The sequence below is a fragment of the Salvelinus namaycush genome, chromosome 37 (assembly GCF_016432855.1).
Source record: "Salvelinus namaycush isolate Seneca chromosome 37, SaNama_1.0, whole genome shotgun sequence".
NCBI classification, from domain to species: domain Eukaryota; kingdom Metazoa; phylum Chordata; class Actinopteri; order Salmoniformes; family Salmonidae; genus Salvelinus; species Salvelinus namaycush.
Genome location: NC_052343.1, coordinates 15,749,620 through 15,764,222, shown reverse-complemented (window position 1 = coordinate 15,764,222; position 14,603 = coordinate 15,749,620). Strand labels below are relative to the sequence as shown.

Genomic DNA, 14,603 nt, shown 5'->3' with positions numbered 1-14,603 from the left:
AATGTCTATATTTGCGTTCTCTTCCAGCGCGCGCACTCTAGGGTCCGCCCCGCGCCATACACCTGTCCTACCTGCACACTTATATGGATGATAAAATAACCGTTTCTTTCAGACATAAATCGTTTCTCATCAAGTAAGCAACCGGCTAATTCCCAACGTCCACTGGGTATATTTGGCTTTTATTTTAAAAACTTTAGTCTACCAGTTTGATACATCATGGAGAAAAGACCAATCAAATTTGGAATTATTCTTACTTTGGCTGTTTCAGGTATGACAGAAAACGTCTATCTATCTATCGATCTATCTATCTACTCTTCCATGCATCTTCATTTATTGATTATACTAAAATATGTAGACTATAACACATTTACACATTACATTTCTTTAGAGACTTCTGTTGTAGGGCAGTGATTCCCAACAAGGGGTACTAGGACCCCTGGAGGTACTAGGCCTATCCACAGAGGGTACTTGAGAAGACTCATGAGACCATAGGCCTACTGGTAAAATGCACATGAGGGGGTACTTCAGGGCTACTCCGGGCAGAGCAAAATTCTGTTGGTGAAACAGTAACCCAAAAAGGTTGGGAACCACTGTTGCATGGGAAGCATTGTTGTACTGTAACCTACACTTCTTAGACGTGGGAGTCAGATTGGGGTTTAATTGTTAATGTGACAATCAACAGGACCGAAAACATATGCTAAACAGGTCTGAAAAAATTATGGCATCTCATGCATTACCTGAAGCCTGCTTTTATTCAGGCTATGATTGTAAACTGAGAATGGTGTCGCATCCCTCCATTAGAGTTCCAGACACTAGTAGAATCTATGCCAAGGTGCATTGAAGCTGTCCTGGCTCGTGGTGGCCCAAAACCCTATTAAGACACTTTATGTTGGTTTTTCCTTTATTTTGTCACTTACCTGTATCTAAGTAAATCATACTTTGAGGTTTACGGAGAGTAAAACCTTATCAGCACACAACCAGAATACCACTTTTTCATGATTCTCTTGTCCCCGGCTGCTCAGGAGCCTTTTTGAAGAGATTTTGCCCTATTATTGTTTTTAAACTTTAAATTGCTTCCTCAGGTGCCTCAAGTGATATCAATATACTGGAGTTAAAACCCACATTGAGAATATTTTTAAATCTTAGCCAAACATCTATCATAATTTGTCATAATCTGTCATAATGTATAAAGTGTCTTCAGGGTTATGCAGTAGCAGAATAGTATTATGGATTTACAATCAACCCCACTCAATCAAATATTGGGATAAGACAAAACAACTTCTTTCCCACGCTGAGAAAACACATTTGCAAATGTTTTGTTTTGGATTAAATTAGTCTAAATAATGCATTATTGCAGTGATTGGGGTCACAGATGGTGACCCCCCCTTTCAACTCAAAGTGTCTGTTTACAGATAATAATTTCCACAGTACAAGGCATCCTTTATTGGCTGTAATTTGCACTTCAATCAGTCAGTCTCTAAGGGTAATGGCAGTAATTTATTAGATGGCTGTGTAACAGTATTTCTGCTAATTTCAGAATTTCGGCTTGTTTTCCATTCACCGTTACAGCACTCCTTTTCTTTGATGATGTTGTGCCTGCTTCCCATTTACGGAGGGCAACACCCAGCAGCAATGACAAGACCACCCCAGCTACGCTGTCCGCCTACTACATATGCGTCAGAATCACCAACCGGATTTACACTGAGTCACTCAATAATCAAAGCTCTAAGGAGTACAAACAGCTGAGGAAACAGGTGGAGCAGATGGTAAGAGTGTGTTTTTTTACTGCTCAAGTCAGTCCATAGAGCTTCAACTCATCACTCAGTCTATACCCACAAAATAACTCTTTGTCCTGGAGATACTTCATGTTTGCCAACAAAATGGAAATGCTCCATGGCATTTCCATTGTTTTGGTCAAGTTCCATTGACGTCTTTACTGCATTTATACCAAGCAACCATTGCGAGTGTACCCATGAGTTTACCAGTCAAATTGCCAGAGTTAGATGTTCCCAAGGCTGTTCTATTCACTATTTTCTTTGTCACCAACATCATCAGCTCTCCAACACCTAGCAGTGAGCACTATTTTAACAGTCAACAACAAAATGAGCCATCACTACTAGCTCACACTCCAGTTGACCCACTCCACTACACCATAGACAGTGATACTATAGACACCTCCCTTACAAGCTGTTACTCAATATTCAAACAAGTAAAGGTGTGAAGACATGCCTTGTAGGCCTGTAGGATAATATTAAAGTGCTGCTCTGATTGCTGTGCCTTTCTTTTTCAGGTGGATGACGTCCACAGCCCTTTGCCAGAGTCTGACAAATATATGGGTGTATTTGATATAATCTTCAGGTGAGCTCTAATGTTGAATTTAAAATTCTGCCATTGAAAAAAAATTGCATTCTTAAGGACATTGACAATTATACGTTAGAATTATTTTTGACTACTGGTCTCACTCTTGCAGTAATGGATCCGTCATTGCAAACTCGACAGTAATGTTTGGGACTACATTCATGATCACTCCAACTTTGGTTAAAAGTCTATTTTCCACTCATATCCAATCAAATAAATCCAAAACCCTTGACCTGGACCTCACCTATACTGAAGGTAAAGAAGATGGCAACCTTCTCTACTTCTGCTTTGTAGCAGCCTGATTCATTTGTATGTTTAAAAAAACTGTATTGTAAATAGCTTAAGAAACTGTTATTAAGTAAAATAAAGCAGGAATCACAAATATGTTCTTTATTCCTTAGGTCAACTTCCAATAAAAGCCACACTACCTCTTGTAGCACGTACCACAGCAACCGCAGCTGCCTTAGTTAGTACCCTCACAAACACCACCACTAGTCATGACAAAAACACTACAATTAGCAACATAACCACCCCTAGTCCTGGAGACCATAACAGTACAATTAGCAACATAACCACCCGTATTCCTGGAGACCATAACACTACAATTAGCAACATAACCACCCATATTCCTGGAGACCATAACACTACAATTAGCAACATAACCACCCCTAGTCCTGAAGACCATAACAGTACAATTAGCAACATAACCACCCATATTCCTGGAGACCACAACACTACAATTAGCAACATAACCACCCCTAGTCCTGGAGACCATAACACTACAATTAGCAACATAACCACCCATATTCCTGGAGACCATAACACTACAATTAGCAACATAACCACCCGTATTCCTGGAGACCATAACATTACAATTAGCAACATAACCACCCCTTCTCCTGGAGACCACAACACTACAATTAGCAACATAACCACCCATATTCCTGGAGACCATAACACTACAATTAGCAACATAACCACCCCTAGTCCTGGAGACCATAACACTACAATTAGCAACATAACCACCCGTATTCCTGGAGACCATAACATTACAATTAGCAACATAACCACCCCTGCTCCTGGAGACCATAACACTACAATTAGCAACATAACCACCCATATTCCTGGAGACCATAACACTACAATTAGCAACATAACCACCCCTTCTCCTGGAGACCACAACACTACAATTAGCAACATAACCACCCATATTCCTGGAGACCATAACACTACAATTAGCAACATAACCACCCCTAGTCCTGGAGACCATAACACTACAATTAGCAACATAACCACCCGTATTCCTGGAGACCATAACATTACAATTAGCAACATAACCACCCCTGCTCCTAGAGACCATAACATAACAATTAGCAACATAACCACCCCTATTCCTGGAGACCATAACAATACAATTAGCAACACAGCTAACCCTATTACCCCTAAAAATCCTTCCCAGACCATTAGCACGACTGTCTTTCGTAAAACCTTTGCCCCTACTGAGAGAGCAACAAGCAGGTATAAGACCACAGAGCATGCTGCAGCTGTAGTTGCTGGGGCCGGAGAGGAAGTCCCAGGATGGGGGATCGCTCTATTGGTACTGGCTGCCCTGATCTTGTTAATCCTCCTTATTCTCCTAATACTTCTGGTGAGTACAAAAACAAACAGACACACAGATGCACACTGTTTCTCTGAATGCATTGTTGACCTCCATTTTCTCAGAAACAGCCACAACCCTGCTCTAACAGTTACAGTATGTCATGCTAAGGAGGCCATTTTACTATGATTCTTGTCTTTTCTTGACCTTCAGCTAGTGTGGTTGTGCTGTAGGCAGAGATATGGAAGCTTCAGCCCATATAACCAGATCAACCACGGGGCAGACGTCCAAATGTACTCCACACACAGCCGCTTCAACGTGCCCAACGGCAAGCCTAATGTAAGTCCTATGTCTTAGCAGAGAGGCCAGATAGACACACACACACAGGCTCAGATTCTGCATTCAGCAGATTGGCTATGGTTACTAAGACTGGCCGCTATGCCTCAGTGTTAGATAGACGTCTCTTTGTGCCGTTCCGGCTTTGACCAGGGAAACCTGAGGCGTGGGAAACACTAGCCTTCCCCTCTACCCTCTCAGCCGAACTACCCCTGCAGCTTCCAGAGAGGGGTCCCAAGCCATACTCCTCCCCCCAAGCCACCTATATTCATTGATGCACTAAGTTGCTTATCTCCAAAATCAAACCCCCACATAAGCAGATGTTCTTGGTAGACCAGACAACCAATTTAAAGCAATCATCTGTGAGCTGTGAGTTTATAGCTTTAATTCTGCCTTGGGTACGTATGAGGGATGATACCAGAGTTATCGTCCAAGGACCTTCCTGTATGGGGCATGTTACTCATCAATGTCACTTTGAATGACTGGCAACACCATGATTTGACTGAAAAAATGCAGTGTTTATTCTGGACATCAAAAATATATATTTTCGATTGAGCTATGAAAGGGATGCTAAATACAAATGCCATGGGATCTACCAACGTCAGAGAGAGAGAGATCTCTCCCTTAACACCAAACAAAGAGACCATTGACTGTACTAATGAGACTTGCATGTTCGTCACACTGCAGTGCACACCTCAAGCACACACACACCTGAGAGGAAGGGAAGTGAGGAGGGAATCTACTCAGGCTTTTTCTGGTGTTGATATGTAGCGTCATAGATATTTTTTTAGTTTTGGAAATGTACAGTTTGAGTTAGATTACACTGTATATTGCTTATATTCAATCTACTGTATAAGGATATTGTTGTGTGTTTGTGTTTATGCACTTCATATAATTGTGCTACATTTACGTAGATATATTTTTAAATTCTGTGTTCCTGCTAGCAGTGGTTTGAACATGTTTGTTATGTTGTTTTGGAAAGGGGACAGTGGAAGACATTGGATTACTATTTGTTCACAGCCTCCAACTCTCCTTGATCAATTTATTGAGCATAGTCGTTCCATACTAGTCTGCCAACATTTGCTCCGAGACTGACTATCATATAATGAGAAGAGTGCCCCCTCTGTCACCTGTCTCTATGGCAACAGAGCAGCAGACAGACACATTGTAATCCACAACCACTCTGTTCTCTTTACATAACCTTCTCCCAAAGCCCTTTTAATTGATGAATCACCGGTTTGATTTATTGTTGCAATTAAGCCGAGTGGATGTCTTTCAGGCTTAGTTAACTAAGGCTTTAAAACAGACGAACGTCTGCAAGATAAGCTAACATTGTAGTTCTATACAACAGGTCAAAAACAGACTGCAAAATTCAGTTTTGCCTGATAAATGATATTGTGTGCAGTATCATCTTCACAGACTGTTATACACCTTTGATGAGCTGATACTTTCTCTGATACAGGACGAAATGGGAGACCCATCGAAAAATCAAACAGGGATGTATGTGGTGAACGAGTACTGACACACAGGTACGGTAGGTGACACACTTTCTGTATGTTTATGTACTTCAGTGGTACTGTCAGGTAGACAACAGGGGAAATGTAGTTTCATGTTTTCAATTCCAGGAGACAATCTCCCCTGAATGCTTTCTTTCCTTCCATACATCAGGGGGATGGGGTTCAATGAGAGGTTTGAATAGGTAGACTACTGATTATTGTAGATATAGGTGTGTAGAGACGTGGCAACCTACATATTCATTAAACACATTGAATTAACTTTCTAAGAAAACACATCAATCATGTAATGTTGAAGATACTGTATATATTTAATTCAAGTAATTTACTGTTTTTACGATATTTTTTGTTGTTGTCCCTTCCCTACTTCTCTTTCCTCCAGAAGCTCCAGTCAATTGGGTAAGAAGACCATCTGAAATGGCCTTATGAAGTAATATGCATGGGAGCAATGACAATTCTGTACAAATGGTCCAATTATCTCTGAAGTATCTGAATGAAGACCGTGGCTTTGGCTCACTGATTGTAATTTCAACCTGTATTTATTCAAATCAAATCACATTTATTTATAAAGCCCTTTTTACCTCAGCCGATGTCACAAAGTGCTGTACAGAAACCCAGCCTAAAACTCCAAACAGCAAGCAATGCAGATGTCCTAATGTTATTTTATTCCTAATGCTTTTACCAGTGGAGGCTGCTGAGGGGAGGATGGCTCATAATAATAGCTGGAATGGAGTCGATGTAATGGTATCAAGCACATCAAACACCTGGTTTCCATGTAGTCGTTACCATTCCATTCTATTATTCTGTACGTAAATCCGAGACACTCCATTTAGTATATGTTACTCCTCCCCGACCATTAAAAGGTATCATATGTCTTGACGTGCTCAGAAATACGTAAAGTATGTTTTGAATGGCTCTGAGGCCAGGCTGGCAATTTTGGCTTCATTGTGGCAATAGTTTGAGTTGTATTTTCAGTCTTTACTGAAGGCAAGCTAAACCTTGGTAAAAAAGAAAGCTGATCCTAGATCAGTAAATGGGGTCAACATATGTATCCTGCAATTAACATGTAAGAAGAATGAGTAAGGGTGCAATACCCAATCAGGTACAGTTAACAAGAAGTTCATTGTTTTCAAAGACTATAAATCAAACCTTTTGACTTGGGCTGAGAGATCCAAATCTAATTCCCTACCGCTGGATAAGACATGTTTTGAGATAGGATGCTAGCATGCCAAAAAGTTAACTATTCCACAAACACAACCCAGTGAGTAAAACACCAATGTTATGTATATTTGACAATCTGATTAAATAAATCCACCATTATTAATCAAATCTGTGAAATGCAACTATCTGTAAACATTTGAAGTGATCGTGCATTGGCGCTTTAAACTTTGCATAAAAAGAAATCTAAATCATTTTTAGATTAAATATTGTAAATAATAAATCAAGTTTGTTAGATTTTTATGGGCAGAAGTGATTTGGATGCATTCATGGTTTGTAAAAGAGTTGGATGATTCTGTTCATCAGGAGAACTGAAGCTAGGGCAGAACAGACATGCCTCTGTTTGTATCTAAGCCTGCCCTGGCTTTTCTTTCTTTTATTCTTTGTGTGAAAGGAACAAGTAAATAAATATCTAGATAACGTGCGTTACAGTTATGCTGGGTGTGGCGGTGTGATAAAGAATAAGGTACTGTATTAAATTACAAATTACTCAAACTTTGTCCATTATATGCAAGTCAGCGTGTATTAAAAAGGCAACACCTCTTTCTGCTATTTGGGCCAATGGGCTAGGTTTAACATAAATATTTGACATATGGATTTCCTGGAAACAGATACATAACATTCATGATAACCAGCTACCAAGTGACATTGAGAATTGAAAGCTTACATTTTTCAAGGTGTGCAGTACAAACCGCATTCTTATCCAAAATGCATGAGGTGTATATGTCCATTCCTCTCTATATCCCATACCTTTGTAGTCTGTATTAGATATGTCTTTCTACAGTTGCATTGTGTATTTTTCCAGGAAAACATCACAGTGGTTACTGTTACTAATACTGTTCAGCAGGAAGATAATCAATCAGAGAGAAACTTTCAACCAAAACAAATAAGATCAGTTCTTATTGTTTCTGACACACTGAGGTCATTGTTGGATTATGACTTCAGAGACAATATGATTTATCGCTTGGTTGGGCTTAAAAATCTATCAACCAAAAGCGCGAAGTCAGAATGCAATCTTAAGTCATTTGCTAACAGTGTAACCAAACATTATTCAAGCATGTAGATGAACATACTAATAGAACCATACACCCATGCAAGGCTCCTTTAGCCAACAGAGTCAACCTATTCAAATAAACTCAGCAAAAAAAGAAACATCCTCTCACTGTCAACTGCGTTTATTTTCAGCAAACTTAACATGTGTAAATATTTGCATGAACATAACAAGATTCAACAACTGAGACATACACTGAACAAGTTCCACAGACATGTGACTAACAGAAATGGAATAATGTGTCCCTGAACAAAGGGGGGGGTCAAAATCAAAAGTAACAGTCAGTATCTGGTGTTGCCACCAGCTGCATTAAGTACTGCAGTGCATCTCATCCTCATGGACTGACCAGATTTTCCAGTTCTTGCTGTGAGATGTTACCCTACTCTTCTACCAAGGCACCTGCAAGTTCCCAGACATTTCTGGGGGGAATGGCCCTAGCCTCACCCTCCGATCCAACAGGTCCCAGACATGCTCAATGGGATTGAGATCCGGGCTCTTCGCTGGCCATGGCAAAACACCGACATTCCTGTCGTGCTGGAGGGTGATGTCAGGATGAACCTGCAGGAAGGGTACCACATGAGGGAGGAGGATGTCTTTCCTGTAACGCACAGCATTGAGATTGCCTGCAATGACAACAAGCTCAGTCCGATGATGCTGTGACACACTGCCCCAGACCATGACAGACCCTCCACCTCCAAATCGATCCCGCTCCAGAGTACAGGCCTCGGTGTAACGCTCATTCCTTCCGATTTTTACAAATTATCTTTGAAAGACAGGGTCCTGAAAAAGGGAAGTTTATTTTTTTGCTGAGTTTAATACCATCAAGAGGATAAGTCAATGTCTTTGCATTTGGGCCAATATGACAAAAGTTGTCTGTCAATTGTCTATGGCAAAAGGTAAAATCCACATATGAAGGTATGCAGACACAAATACCTTAGTGGTAATGAATAAGTCACTGAGTCACTCTCATGTAACTTAAAAACAAATCAGACAAGTGACACACTATGACGATAAGACAAATCTAGAAAATATAACCTATACAGTAGTATCATGACATCATCAATACAGACAATATGCTTGCAAGGAAATGTGGTATCAAGACTTGATTATATCTTCAATGGCCTGCCACATATTTGCCCACTGATATCGGCACAGAGGGTGTGGTGCTCCTAATACTAGCAGCAGGTCCGATTACCTCTGCATGGTAAAAGCCAAGACAGTTCGGGGAAAATGGGATAGTTCAGGATCTTATGAAGATTATTCTCCAACTCTTTCCACCTGAATGTTATTCCTAGTGACATTAAAATGTAATGACTTATAATGAATTAGAGAAATCCAACCCTTCCAATCTTTTTACTGTGGATTCTGACTTGTTGATGTGAATTGTGTCCCTAAATCAACGCACAAATTGTAGTCACTTAGTTAATTAGTTACTGTAGAAAACAATTTTAAAACTGTTTTACATTTCATTATTACCCCCCCATACCCCTCCCCATTTAACATTCAGGATTTCTCTTTGAAATTGGCCAATTTGCGTTCAAATGTCACGCATTGCTTCAGATCAACCATGAGACTGCAACGCTGTAACAGTAGCTGTTAAATCCTACATAAACAGCTGACACACAAAGGCTGCTTTACAAAAACAGCCCAATTTTGATTATTTTTTCCCACTAATTGGTCTTTTGAACAACCAGATCAGCTCTGCTAAAGATATAAAAAATATAAAAATTGGGCTGCCTGTCTAAATGCAGCCAAAGAACAAAGTAAGGATATTTGCCAGTAGCTAATCCATGGGTGAGGTTGCCATGATGTACAGTATATTAATCTGGGTGTTGGTGAGAAAAGAGGTTTCGTTATATGACACACACCTTCCACTCATGGCATATAAAAATGTAGTCTTTAAAATGTGAATTATTGAATCACTGCAAACATCCAATATTTACTATCTTCAGTTGAAAGTACAACACAATATTTGCAATGAAGACATAACCTAACTAACTTGAGACCTAACTTCCTAACTTCTTCTAACTTCTTCTATTTAAAAAAATAATAATAGTAAATATGCTGGTTGAGGAAAATAATTACATCTACAAAAATTCTATATTTTTATACATTTTTATTTAACCAGGCGAGTCAGTTAAGAACACATTCTTATTTACAAGTCAAGATAATTATGTAAACTTAAATCAGAATTCTGATTGTTTCACGCTTGTTTCCAAATGTGAAATCACTGTGTAGGCTATGCATTGCCATCTTGTGGCTTGAAGGCGCAAATGGAATATAATGATCATAAAAGCATCTGCAGTATAAATCCACTTTGTTCATAACATTTCATCACTAACAACACCCTTGCAATAAAAACTGTTCTTACACACAACACAATTGATAGCTCATGCAAAGCCCTCAAACAGCCATATAAGACTTGTAGGTGAATGCTGTTGATATTAAAGGGATAGTTCACCCAAAGTTCATTATTGGTTAATACGTACAATATTTTTTTGAATGATGATAGTTCACTTTAGGTGACCTTCACCGGTTAAGGCAAACTCCTTGAAGTGATGTCATCCTCCAGGAAGTCACTTCATCACAGGGCTAGACATCCAGGTTTAGTGAAGACAGTTAACACCGGGTACCCTGTCCCTCGAGGTTCTTAAGCCAGAGTACCAGGGCGTATTTGGTACCAGTGCTAACCCGCTCCACATCCTCTCCACTATTCGGGGCCCGGTTACACAAAACAGACAATGGTAAAACTGACTCACTGAGCACACCTTCCGGAGAGACCTCCGATACACTGGAGAACCAACGCCACAGAAACAAAATGGCAACATTGTTAAGAGGAAACCAATGAAATAATTAATGTCAGAGGAAATTAGCCTAGTAAAACTTTTTTCCCCCAAATACTTGTCAATGGTACAGTATATCATATTTTTTTTAATGTCTGTTTATGTTTTGAGTATATTACTTTGTGGATGTGATGTACCTTATGGTTGGAGCCAGGCCCTCCAGCGGTGTCACAGAACCCTCCTCTCCGTCCACGGCGGACACGATGGCCTTGACCAGCGAGGCGTCCACCCACACACAGCCACTGACCTCAGCGGGCTCGGGGCGCAGAGAGGCCTAGAATAAAGATAGTCTTTAGTGAGACAGAGGCATTCTCTTTGATTTGGCTTTGTGTGCCTTTAATGATAAAACCAGACAGACAGGACAGTCAGGCAGACACCTGGAGCTGCTGGTGTGTGAGGGAGGTGTTTAAGAGCATGTAGGTGACCACATGGTGCCTCTGTGGCATCCCTCTGCTCAGCATGGGCGGGAAAACTGACTGTGAAGAGAAACAGAACAAACATTTGAGCCAACATGAGCAAACAGGACTGTCAGACAAATCAGAATTGATCAAATGTCTGTGGAATTGTGGCCAGTAGGTTTTTCTAATATATTTACATATGATTATTATTATTTAAAAAACTATTCCCTGGGCCTAGAAATGTGATGTGTAGTGGCAGTGATTTCCCACCTCCCAGAGCCCCAGCAGCTGAGCTGAGACGTCTCCAGGGTCCAGCTTCAGTCCTGTCTCCTCCCTCAGCTCCCTCAGCCCCGCGTCCAGGAGCTGACAAACAAGAGAGATATGAGGCAAACACACACACCAAGCTTGATTGGGCTAAAAGGGAATTGACCCCAGAGACCATGAGGGGGGTTGAAACCACAGGCAAAGACACTTATGAGGATTAATCTAATTTATCTTCCACTGTTTAATAGCTATTGCAACTAGAAATGTTACCCTCTCATCCAGTTCCACAAGGCCACCTGAAAAAAAAGGTAAATTGGGTTACCCAAAGTGTCTTCCTATGGAATGCCATTTCATTTTGAAAGGTTACTTCCGCAGAATGATGCCATACCTGGTGGAACCCACACATTGGGGAAAATGCGGAGACTGGACGCCCGTCGAGTTAACAACACCTTCTGATTGGCTGACTGCAGAAGAATAGCAACCCCCACGTCCACTCCGCGGCTCTGAACATCCAATGGGATTGCAGCTGCCTCTGCGACAGACAGATACTTGAAGGGGCAAAAGGTTGCCCTCTGAGAAAAAAAAAATATCAACCAAATAAACCCAAACATTTTTCATTATACTTTTTTCAGTCAACCAACAATAATTTCTATGGGATACACAAAACAACTGAGGTATGGAAACGTGGCCACAACTGATGAAACAATTAAACCTATCAGTTTATTAAATTGAATGTGTTTCATTGAGCCATTACCTTCAGCGGAATTCCTCTCCCCTTCTCGCACTCACACAGTGTAAAGCGATTGTTCTCCAAAGAACACTTCACCTCCACCTCATCAAGAGTCTCTGTAAAATGACCTGTTATGCTCTAACAGAAAATGAAGTAGTAAATTATTTTATTTTTTAACTGTTGCACAATTCACCTCATAACAACCTTTAAAGTATTGGCAACTACAAGAATAAAGGCTAACAATTTAGCTAAATTACTTGATTTCAATGTATTTTGGAAGGGAAAATACTGGGCCTGCTATGGGTCCATTCAGCCATTGTTTTTTTTGTTATCAATATATAAATCCTGATCATGGATGGCAATCTCTGGCCCATAAATTAAGGAAATATACACTATATATACAAAGGTATGTGGACACCCCTTCAAATGAGTGGATTCAACTATTTCAGCCAAACCTGTTGCTGACAGGTGTATAAAATAGAGCACACAGTCATGCAATCTCCATAGAGAAACATTGTCAGTAGAATGGCCTTACTGAAGAGTTCAGTGACTTTCAACGTAGCACCATCATAGGATGCCATCTTTCCAAGTCAGTTCGTCAAATTTCTGCCCTGTTAGAGCTGCCCCAGGCAACTATAAGTGCTGTTATTGTGAAGTAAGAAAAACAACGGCTCAGCCGCAAAGTCGTAGGCCACACAAGCTCACAGAACGGGACCGCCGAGTGCGTAAAAATCGTCTGTCCTACGTTGCAACACTACCGAGTTCCAAACTGCCAGATGTCAGAATAACTGTTCGCCGGGAGCTTCATGAAGTGGGCTTCCATGGCTGAGCAGCCGCACATACACCTAAAATCACCAAGCATCGGCTGGAGTGGTGTAAAGCTTGCCGCCATTGGACTCGGGAGCAATGGAAGTACATTCTCTGGAGTGATGAATCAAGCTTCACCATCTGGCAGTTCGACAGACGAATCTGGGTTTGGCGGATGCCAGATGAACGCTACCTGCCCCAAAGCATAGTGCCAACTGTAAAGTTTGGTGGAGGAGGAATAATGGTCTGGGGCTGTTTTTAAATGGTTGGGGCTAGGCCCCTTGGTTCCAGTGAATGGAAATCTTACCGCTACCGCGTACAATGACATTCCAGGCAATTCTGTGCTTTCAACTGTGGAAACAGTTTGGGGAAGGCCCTTTCCTGTTTCAGCATGACAATGGCCCTGTGCAGAAAGGGAGGTCCATACAGAAATAGTTTGTTGAGATCGGTGTTGAAGAACTTGACTTGCCAGCAGAGCCCTGATTTAAACCTCATCGAACACCTTTGGGATGAATTGGAACGCCGACTGCGAGCCAGGCCTTATCGCCCAACATCAGTGCCTGACCTCACTAATGCTCGTGGCTGAATGGAAGCAAGTCCCTGCAGCAATGTTCCAACAGCTAGTGGAAAGCCTTCCTAGAATGGAGGCTGTTATAGCAGCAAAGGGGGCGACAAACTCCATATTAATGCCCATAATTTTGGAATTAGATGTTCGACATGAAGTTGTCCACATACTTTTGGTCACGTAGTGTATATCTACAGTATAATTTTTTTCTTTAACCTTACATTTAATTTGGGTGACCTACCCCTTTAAAATGGTACTACAGTAAAACCAAACACTGCCATAGCGCCCACGCGCAACTCGTTTTCAAAAATTACACGTGACACTGGCATTTGGCTTGTTGAAGTGAAAACAAAGCTAAAATATAGCACATGCACAACTGACCTGTGCAAAACGGGCACATTGCGGTGCGACATTATTCTTCGACAGATGAACCAGTATTTTCGTGACTTTTTCCATGGTTGCAAATTATTCTCCTTATTGATAGATACCGTAGTTTAATGTAGGTGACAGATAGCTAGCAACGTTAGCTAGCCTAATTTTCAAAACAATGTGTAAAATAATCCTGCGAGCGATAACAAATCAAATTTCTGATAGCAATATAAGATTGGCAATGCGTGTTAGCTAGCTAGCTAATATTACCACATTAGACATTTGTTCAAATGAGCACTAGTAGCGCAATTGACATCCCACTACAGTTCACTGAAGTATTGACAACCAAGCTAACTCTATAGCTAGCCGTTGTTATTATTATGATCAATTCCCAAGCTGTTTTTGCTAACTAGCTATCAATCTATCTAGTGGGCTCCTGCCTTGTTAGCTAGGTCGATGGTTCATGCAACAAAATTGTTTCCTGCCCACTGATCTTAGCTTCTATGGCTAGCTGTCATGTCCAAGGAATATAAACACAAATGTACACGTAGCT

General features: G+C 40.8%; 1 protein-coding gene across 1 annotated transcript; it reads right to left on the bottom strand.

Annotated features, from left to right (window-relative positions):
- Positions 1-10,182: 10,182 nt before the first annotated feature.
- Positions 10,183-14,603, bottom strand: LOC120031389 (nucleoside diphosphate-linked moiety X motif 17-like). Its single transcript, XM_038977115.1, has 8 exons — positions 14,063-14,603; positions 12,334-12,447; positions 11,968-12,151; positions 11,850-11,875; positions 11,586-11,678; positions 11,295-11,393; positions 11,055-11,191; positions 10,183-10,865 (listed from the first exon to the last, which is right to left on the bottom strand). Exons 1-8 carry the CDS (start codon positions 14,135-14,137, stop codon positions 10,694-10,696), a joined length of 900 nt encoding a protein of 299 aa, XP_038833043.1. The 5' UTR covers positions 14,138-14,603; the 3' UTR covers positions 10,183-10,693.